The sequence below is a fragment of the Henckelia pumila genome, chromosome 4, assembly GCF_033568475.1.
Source record: "Henckelia pumila isolate YLH828 chromosome 4, ASM3356847v2, whole genome shotgun sequence".
NCBI lineage: Eukaryota > Viridiplantae > Streptophyta > Magnoliopsida > Lamiales > Gesneriaceae > Henckelia > Henckelia pumila.
In genome coordinates, this window is record NC_133123.1 from 228,843,308 (window position 1) to 228,853,481 (window position 10,174).

Here is a 10,174-nt window from a genome sequence, read left to right on the forward strand (position 1 = left end):
AAAATTTTAAAAACAGAACTCAACTCGAGAAAGACAGGAAATTAACTAAAAATTCTAACACTTGAACTAAAATGAACAAAAACGTGAATAAATAAAAGGGAAAGTAGAATGTAGTTCTCAATTTAAAGTCGAGAGCTTGAATTTTCACCCTCCCCAAACTAGTCTTGGTCAGTCAATGTGGTGATGACTGGCGTGGAATCCACATCACCTCCCACATAGTGTTTTAACCTTTGAGCATTGACCGTGAACGACTCGTTGCGGGCATCTTTGATCTCTATGGCCCCTGATGGATACACCCTGGTGATCTTATAGGGCCCAGACCATCTAGACTTCAGTTTCCCGGGAAATAGTCTTAACCGGGAGTTGAATAGCAACACAGCCTCTCCTTCCTTGAATTCCTGCTGACGAATACGCCTGTCATGTATTCTCTTTGTCCGTTCCTTGTACGAAACCGCCATGTCATATGCATTGTCGCGGAATTCTTCCAGTTGATTTAACTCCAACAATCTTTTTTCACCTGCAGCAACAAATTCATAGTTTAGAGTCTTAATAGCCCAAAATGCTCTATGCTCTAATTCAACAGGTAAATGGCATGCCTTTCCAAATAATAATCTATAAGGAGAAGTGCCGATATGGGTTTTAAATGCCGTCCTATAGGCCCATAATGCATCATCAAGTCGAATTGCCCAATCCTTCCGATTAGTACTCACACTTTTCTCCAGGATCTGTTTGATCTCTCGATTGGACACTTCCACTTGGCCACTGGTCTGGGGATGATATGGGGTAGATACCTTATGCTTGACACCATATTTCTTTAAAAGTTTGTCAAAAAGTTTATTGCAAAAGTGGGTGCCACCATCACTAATGATTGCACGGGGTGTACCAAACCGATTAAAAATATTTTTCTTCAAAAATTTTAGTACAACCTGTGCATCATTTGTTGCAAAAGCTTCAGCCTCTACCCATTTTGAAACATAATTGACTGCGACCAAAATGTATTTTTTCGTCAAAAAAGGTGGAAATGGTCCCATAAAGTCGATTCCCCAAACATCGAATATCTCACACTCAATGATATTATTCATAGGCATTTCATTTCGGTTAGAGATATTACCTGTCCGCTGACATCTATCAAAAGCTAAAACATACAGGCGCGCATCCTTAAAAAGGTTGGGCCAATAGAACCCACATTCAAGTACCTTCGCTGCAGTTTTGATTGGCCCAGTATGGCCACCTACCTCACGATCATGACAATGACTGAGGATGCTTTGCATTTCTCCTTCCGCCACACATCTCCGAATCATTGAGTCAGCACATATTTTAAACAAAAATGGTTCCTCCCAAAAATAGTGCTTGACATCCGATAAAATTTTTTTCTTCTGATGGAAAGATAGATTATGTGGGAGTGTGCTTGTGACCAGAAAATTAGCAAAATGTGCATACCATGGTGAACTCTCTATGGCGAAAAGTTTTTCATCAGGGAACCAATCATCTATATCCTTTACTACATTTTGTGCATCATCATTAATGCATTCTAATCTAGATAGATGATCAGCTACTACATTTTCAACACCTTTCTTATCCCTGATCTCTAAATCAAATTCTTGCAAAAGCAGGATCCACCTAATCAGTCTAGGTTTTGCATCTTTCTTTGCCAACAGGTGTTTAATAGCAGATTGATCTATGTAGACTGTGATTTTTGAAAGCACAAGGTACGAATGAAATTTGTCTAGTGCAAATACTACAGCTAGCAACTCTTTTTCAGTGGTGGCATAATTGAGCTGAGCTTCATTAAGAGTCTTACTAGCGTAGTAGATGGTTCGGAATACCTTGTCTATTCGTTGGCCAAGTACCGCACCAACAGCAGAATCACTAGCATCGCACATTACTTCAAATGGAAGCTCCCAGTTCGGCGATGTCAATACTGGCACAGTCACCAGTCTTTCTCTCAACACCTCAAAGGCCTGCAAACAATTCGAATCAAAATCAAAAGGGGCATCTTTCATGAGCAAAGAGGACAGAGGTTTGGCAATTTTTGAAAAGTTTTTAATAAATCGCCGATAAAAACCAGCATGTCCGAGGAAACTTCTAACTCCCTTTACTGTCGTAGGTGGAGGCAGATTTTGAATAACGTGCACCTTAGCCTTGTCCACCTCGATCCCCTGTTCAAAAATTCTGTGACCCAACACTATACCTTCTGTCACCATGAAATGACACTTCTCCCAGTTAAGCACCAAATTGGTCTCCTCGCATCTCATCAACACAGAATTTAAGTTATGCAGACATGCATCAAAAGATTGACCAAAAATAGAAAAATCATCCATGAAAATTTCTAGAAAATTTTCGACCATATCATGAAAAATAGCAGTCATACATCTCTGAAAAGTAGCAGGAGCGTTACATAATCCTAAAGGCATACGTCTGTAGGCAAACGTACCATATGGGCAGGTAAAAGTCGTTTTATCCTGGTCTTCAGGTGCAATTGCTATTTGATTGTATCCTGAGTACCCATCTAAAATACAGTAAAATTCATACCCAGCCAATCTTTCTAGCATTTGATCAATGAACGGGAGGGGAAAATGATCCTTACGGGTTGCGTTATTTAATTTTCTATAATCTATGCACACACGCCAACCCGTAACTGTCCTAGTAGGTATTAATTCATTATTCTCATTCTTTATGACAGTTATCCCCCCTTTCTTTGGTACACACTGCACTGGACTCACTCACGGACTATCAGAAATAGGATAAATGATACCTGCGTCCAACAGTTTGATCGTTTCAGCTTTCACAACTTCCTGCATCTTTGGGTTTAGTCTCCTCTGTGGTTGGACTAATGGGTTGATGCTCTCTTCCATTAAAATCTTGTGCATGCATATGGATGGATTGATTCCTTTGATATCCTCCACTTTCCAAGCAAACACACTCTTGTGTTTCTTAAGCACCTCCATTAGTTTGTCCTCCATCTCACCTGTCAAAGAAGAAGATATTATGACAGGTAACTTATCGTTCTCACCTAAAAACATGTATTTAAGATGAATGGGTAATGGTTTCAATTCCACAGTAGGTGGTTCCTCAATGCTTGGTTTCTGAAGAACTAAATCCTTCCGGTCACCAAGGTCTTCAAGTCTAAGCTTTCCACCTCTTCTCCATGACTGGTTGTCATTCAAGTATGCGGTCATCTCTTCTACTCCATCACTGAGGTCGCCCAACTGTTCAGATACAAGTGCAGCCTCTAACGGTTCCTGAAAATTATCCTGCACATAATCAAATAAGAGTGAGTCTACTACATCTAACTGAAAACATTCTTCATTATTCTGAGAAAATTTCAAAGCATTAAAAACGTCAAAAGAAATTTTCTCCTCTCCCACTCTCAACAACAGCTCTCCCTTCTGGACATCTATAAGTGCTTTTCCTGTTGCCAGGAAAGGTCTTTCCAAGATGAGTGGCATGTCCAGATCTTCTTCCATATCTAACACCACGAAGTCCACGGGGAAGATTAATTTGTCCACTTTCACAAGCACGTCCTCGATAATCCCCCGTGGATATTTGATGGACCTGTCCGCCAGTTGTAAAGACATTCTGGTGGACTTTGGTTCTCCCAAGCTCAGTTTCCTGAAAACAGAGTAAGGCATTAAATTTATACTTGCACCCAAATCACACAAAGCCTTATAAAACTGAACATCATTAATTACACAAGGGATAGAGAAACTCCCTGGATCCTTTTTCTTTTGTGGGATTTTGTTCTGCACCAGTGCCGAGCAATTTTCTGTCAGACTTATCATTGCATGCTCCTCCAATTTCCTCTTGTTAGAGAGGATTTCCTTCAAGAATTTCTCATAGCTTGGCATTTGCATCAATGCATCGGCGAAGGGTATATTGATGTTCAATTTCTTGAACACTTCTAAAAATTTACCAAACTGAGAGTCTAGCTTGGCCTTCTTAAGAGCTGCAGGAAAAGGTGGTGGCACAACAATTTTTGATTGTGAAGTGGGTGGGGGTGTTGAGATAGATGACTTACCTGAAGTTTTTTTGATGTACCCGTTTCGGGCTCTTTCTCGCTTTTTTGTTCAGGCTCGACCATCTTTCCACTCCTTAATTCAATTGCTTTCACCTGTTCCTTCGGATTCTTCTCAGTGTCGCTTGGCAAAGTACCCTGATCTCCGCTGGAAATTGATTTGGCCAATTGACCTATTTGATTCTCCAGATTTTTGATCGATGCATCTTGATTCTGCATACGGGTTTCAGTAGATGATATAAATTTCTGCATCATCTGCTCCAAGCTTGATTTCTCCTCTTGAGGATGCCTGCTGTAATTCTGATTTCCATACGGCTTATTATTCTGTCCACCCCATGAAAAATTCGGATGTTGTCTCCACCCTGGATTGTATGAATTCGAAAATGGGTCATTCCTGGGGCGATTCTGATTTCCCATGTGGCTTGCCATAACTCCCTCTGGTTGAGAGAATGTTTGACAGTCTTTCGTGAAATGCTCTACACCGCATTTTTCACACCATACTTCTTGCACTCGCATTGCCGAATGTCCTACACTCAGTTCCTCGATCCTTTTGTTCATGACTTCAAGTTGAGCAGCCACAGATGTGAATGCTTCAACTTGATGAATTCAAGTTGATTTCCGGGCCCCACTCCTTTCAGATTGAGGATGATAGCCACTGGTTGCCATTTCCTCGATTAATTCATAACCATCCTCCGACGACTTTCGCAGTAGATTCCCACCTGCAGCTGCATCTAACATGGTACGATTTGAATGAGAAAGTCCATAGTAAAAAGTTTGTACCACAAGACCGTCTGGTAATTGGTGGTGTGGACATCTCCTCAGTAGATCCTTGTAGCGTTCCCATGCTTCATAAAATGTTTCCTGTTCACCTTGGGAAAAAGTTGTGATGTCCGCTCTCAGCTTCATTGACTTCGATGGTGGGAAGTATTTGGTGAGGAAAGCTTTAGCCAGATCATCCCAAGTTATGATGGAACCTGTAGGTAAATTCGTTAGCCATGCTTTCGCCTTGTCTCGTAGTGAAAAAGGGAATAAACGCAAACGAATAGCGTCATCTGAAACTCCATGTATCTTGAATGTATCACAAATTTCTAAAAAATTTGTGAGATGCACATAGGGTTCATCAATGACACTTCCACCAAATTGAAGCGTGTTCTGAACCATTTGAAGAATCGCCGGCTTTATCTCAAAGTGATTCGCTGCTACAGTTGGCCGGATAATGCTTGGTCGAGCACCTTCAATGTTTGGTAAGGCAAGATCAATCATGGATCTGTAAACTGGTGGTTCTTGTTCGTGTTCTCCTTCCATTTCTTGCTGTTGTTGCCTTCTTCTTCTGTGAAAGGTTCTGTCGATTTCTTGATCAAAAGACAATAGTCCTTCAGGTGAGTGTTGCATGTACTGCAAGAGAATCCTGCAGTCCACAGATGGAAAAGAATGATTAAAATTGTAATAGAGAAAAATCAAATCAAACAAATTAAAATCTATTTAGTCCCCGTCAACGACGCCAAAAACTTGATCGAGCAAATACTACCACGAAAAATCAACGTAAATATATCTATCAATTAAGCTCGAATAAATCGCAAGTGCACGATTCAAGTTATAATATAATGTACTGAGTACGAGTATCGTCCTCAGGGACTAACGAAAATAATTTGTCTTTTCAATTTTTAACTACACAAAGTATCGAAAAAGTGATTTGTGAATTAACTAACATCTAAAATTAAAACTCAATATAAATAAACTTAAATTTCACAACCAAGCTAACAAATCTCAGAGTGAAGAATAACAATTCAAAATGATTTTGTTGGAATTTCGGTTCACCTTTTCCCTAATTGAACTGGACGATTGGAACTTAATTTATTCTTATAAATTTAACAGAAGTTCCTATAACATTGACACTCTCTCTCGAGGTGATGCCAAACTAATCAAATCAGTGAAGTAATTAAATCTCTCTAATTATTTATCACGACTGATTGCTTTGCGTTCTATGAATTCTACAACTTTCAACCTGGTGGTCTATGCCTATCAACATGTACTAAATACCATATATCTATGCATATTTTAAGTCCATGGATTATATCATTCGTCCTAATTATAAACCTATCTCTCGACAGCAATTCATAATTTACGAATCTATGTTAAGGGTAGCTAATCATCAACATAGAAAGAAAAACATGATAAAATCAATTATAAACATAAATCAATTCCCAATACGTCCGGTGATTCAATCACACTACAGTGTTTCGGGATTAGGATCCCCTCGATTCCAACAAAATAATAGTTTAGCTACTAGATTCATTACAAAAATTCAATCTCCAAGATGTTCAACATAAAAATTCAGAAGAAGAAGAAAAGGAAAAACTCCCAACGGAGAAGAGAAATCTCAAGCGTTCAGCCGCCGGTAGTCTTCTGATATGCGTCCCGTGTAACCCTCAAAAACTAAAGAAATAATTGTATTTATAGTTCCCCAGAATCCTCTCCGAAATAAACTCTCAAAATAATAAAAAAAATAAAAACTGCGCGCCGCGCCCGAGCGGTAGAAATTGGCCGCTCGGGCGCCTCGAAACTCCTTGCACTACTGTCTCAAAAATACCGCGCCCGCGCGGTAGAATATGGCCGCTCGGGCGACTCCTAAAGTTCCAACCTACTGTTTTTCTCAACCGTGTATGCGCCCGCGCGGTAGATATTGGCCACCCACGCGCCCTTCTTCTTTTCCAGAATTTTGTCTTTCTTCTTGTTCTATCTGCATGGCCTCTACTGTGCATCACCTTCCCACCAAGTATCGGCATTTCTTGGTGATTCCCTGCCATAAAAATAGATAAACCAGAGGAGTGAATACGAACATAATAAAACAATATAAAGAACAAGAATGGAAAAGAACGGACAATATGTAAACGAAACGAATGCAAAACAAACACAAAACAAGCAATAAAAACACATAAAAACGACTCCTATCATGGGCTTCACCTCACCAAGTCCTAAGCTCCTGAAAACCAACAAAGGCATGAGATTAATGCTAGCTCCTAAATCGCAAAGTGCATTATTAAAATAAGAAGAACCAATTGTGCAAGGAATAGTAAAACTTCCTGGATCGTTCAATTTTTGTGGCATCTTCTTTTGAAGCACGACACTGCACTCTTCAGTTAAGCTCACCACCTCGTTCTCTAGCAGCCTCCTCTTCTTGAACATCACCTTTTAGATGAACTTTGCATAGTTTGGCATTTGTTCCAACGCATCAGCAAAGGGGATGTTGATGTGAATTTTCTTGAAAATCTCCAAGAACTTGGAGAACTGCTCATCCAACGCCTTCTTCTTGAACCTTTGCGGGTAGGGAAGTGGAGGCTTGTACATCGGTTTCGGCTCCAGTTCAGGCTCCTTCTTCTCGACTTCCTTCTCTTCAACCGCAGGTTCTTGGACTTCAACTTCTTTTCCACTCCGCAACTCTATGGAATTGCACTGCTTTTTGGGATTTACCTCAGTGTTGCTCGGAAACTGGCCTATGTTATTATCCTTCAGTGCATTCGCCAACTGCCCAATGCTAGTCTCCATGGATTGCAACACCGCGCCCATGTTGGCCATGTGCGTCTCCAAACTGTCAAGGCGAGACTCAGTTCTCGTCATCCTCTTACCTAATTTCTGCACAAAAGTACTAACCACATCCTCCAAAGATGGCTTACCATCACCCTTATTAGTATTGTTAGCATATGAAAAATTTTCATTATTTCGCAAATTAGGGTGAAAAGTATTGGGAATAGGATTACCTCTGTAAGCTCCATAACCTCGGCAGCCATTAGGATGGATATAATTAACTTCCTCTGGGTTATGTGATCCTTCAACTCCAATGGAATCTGCAACAGTGATCTTATTCAAAGAAGCTACCTGTGTAGTCAGTGCAGATAATTGGGCCGTGATAGATGTGAGAGGATCTAATGCATACACTCCAGCTGGCTTCTTGACTCCCACACGCTTAGATGGCCATTGAAAACTGTTTATCGTCATCTGTTCCAGCATATCATAGGCTTGAGCGGGGTCCTTTGCAAAAATAGTTCCTCCAGAAGAAGAATCGACATTCATCCTTGTAGGCGCATTTAGTCCGTTGTAAAACCACTCGATCTGTTCCCAATCTGCAAAATTGTGGTTAGGACAACGTCTAAGTAATTCTTTGTACCTTTCCCACGCCTCGTAGAGCTGTTCAGTGTCTAGGTGTCGGAACGTGCTGATCTCTATCTTCAACTGGGTGGACTTGGCAAGTGGAAAATATTTAGCAAGAAATTTTTCTGCCATCTCCTCCCAAGTAGTGATGCTTCCAAGCGGCAGTGATTGCAACCAACTTCTGGCTTGATCCCTGAGAGAAAACGTAAACAAGCGTAAGCGAATAATATCTTCAGGTACACCGTTAAATTTTACTGTATCAGTAATTTCTAAGAAGGTCCTGAGATGCAGGTGAGGATCAGCTGTGGCACTCCCATTAAATTGGTTCGATTGAACCATGTTGATCAAGGCCGGCTTCAGTTCAAAATTATTGGCATTGATAGTTCCTCGAGCGATTCCAGAGTAGTGAGCCTGGATCGTCGGCCTGAAGTGATCTCTAATTGGCACTAGGGGAGCTTGATTTGATTTTTCTTCAGCCATGTTCCTTAATTCTACTTTTCTCGCTCTTCTCAAAGCACGTGCAGTTCGTTCAATCTCCGGATCAAAAAGTAGAGAATTCTCACTTTGAGATCGTCGCATAGACTGCAATTAAAAATAAGAAGAAATCAATTAGTAACTTAAAATAAAATAAAATAAAAACTCTAAATTAAAATCTAGACTAATTGGTAACAAGACTAAAAAATAATCAAAATTACTCCCAGGCAACGGCGCAAAAACTTGTAGTGAAAATTCCTCGCAAGCGTACGAGTGTCAAGTTTTAATATAGTGATTAAATCAGATATCGATCCCTCAGGGAGTAAAATGAAAAAATTCTGTGCTTGTAATTAAAATAGTCTAAACTTTATCTAGAAAATCAAACTTTTAGAATTTTGCAGAAAAATAAATAATCAGTGAAGTTTTGATAGCACGCACACAACTTTCAGGAAAAATCAATCAGAGAAAAATGGTCTAGAGGTATAGATTTCACCTGTTTTCAACAACAATCAATCCTAAATAATTAATCTTCATGAATTTCAGTCAGTTAATAGCCAAGAACACTTATGTTTATTATTTCCCTCTCCCGAGCAACAAATAATGTTTATCAACTACAATTCAATTCCAATATTCCTATTAAGAATTTATCGCAGTGATCTATCACAAAACAATGTTCTTTTTAAAAGCTCTGTTAAAATCATACACTCTCCCGAGCTGTATAAATAATTAACAGTGTAGTTTCTAATGTCCTATTCAAAATCCCCTCTCCCGAGCAATGATTTCAAATAAATATAACAAATCAATTATTGATCAGATAATTGAAAAGACAATCAATTCTAGAAAAACAATTAATCTAGAAGAAATTCAATCCAATAAAATCAAGAATTCATGAAAGCGTCTACACCAGGTTCCATCCGACCTCTAGACTCTAAAAATTTAGTTCATAATAAAATTCTGAATAAACCAAAACATGTTCAAAAATCTAAACATATTCAGAATAAAGTAAAAGTAAGAAATCAAATCCGTCGTCGACGCCGTGTCCGGTCGATCGAACTCCGTCTTTGTTCTTCAAATTAAGCTCCAGAAATCCTCAGCAAAATCTCACGATTAATTCTCTGATCTCTAGTGGATGTGTGTGGCGGTTCTCCCCCCTTTTCTCTGACAAACAATTCCCTTTTATATCGCTCAAGAAAAAGCCCACTCAAAAGCCCACGAAAATAATTGCCCAAAATAATTAAAACATATATACAGCGACGGGGCGGGCGCGCTATAGACGGCGCGGGCGCCCCATCATCTCGACTTAAATCTCACGGAAACAAAGTAGTAGCGCGTTAGCACATCTTGGAGCGCTAACAACAAGCGCTGATCATGAAGCCCAATTTAAAAGCCCATTCTATTCCTTATTGTCTCTGATCGTTTCTTTTCCTTTTACTTCTTTTCTCTTTATTTTATTTTCTTCTCTTCTTTTTCCTCCCTTTTTCACATAAAATCAATAATTCCCTACACTCACAAAAACAACAAAACACCCACATAAAT

At 39.6% G+C, this 10,174-nt stretch overlaps 1 protein-coding gene and 1 non-coding gene across 2 annotated transcripts; one reads left to right on the forward strand and one right to left on the reverse strand.

Annotated features, from left to right (window-relative positions):
• Positions 1-2,723: 2,723 nt before the first annotated feature.
• LOC140862867 (uncharacterized) lies at positions 2,724-4,531 on the reverse strand. Its single transcript, XM_073265902.1, has 3 exons — positions 4,039-4,531; positions 3,750-3,946; positions 2,724-3,674 (listed from the first exon to the last, which is right to left on the reverse strand). Exons 1-3 carry the CDS (start codon positions 4,529-4,531, stop codon positions 2,724-2,726), a joined length of 1,641 nt encoding a protein of 546 aa, XP_073122003.1.
• A 280-nt stretch (positions 4,532-4,811) lies between these two features.
• LOC140870122 (small nucleolar RNA R71) lies at positions 4,812-4,918 on the forward strand. Its single transcript, XR_012147100.1, has one exon. It is a non-coding gene; the product is annotated as a small nucleolar RNA R71 (small nucleolar RNA).
• The last annotated feature ends 5,256 nt before the right edge of the window (positions 4,919-10,174 follow it).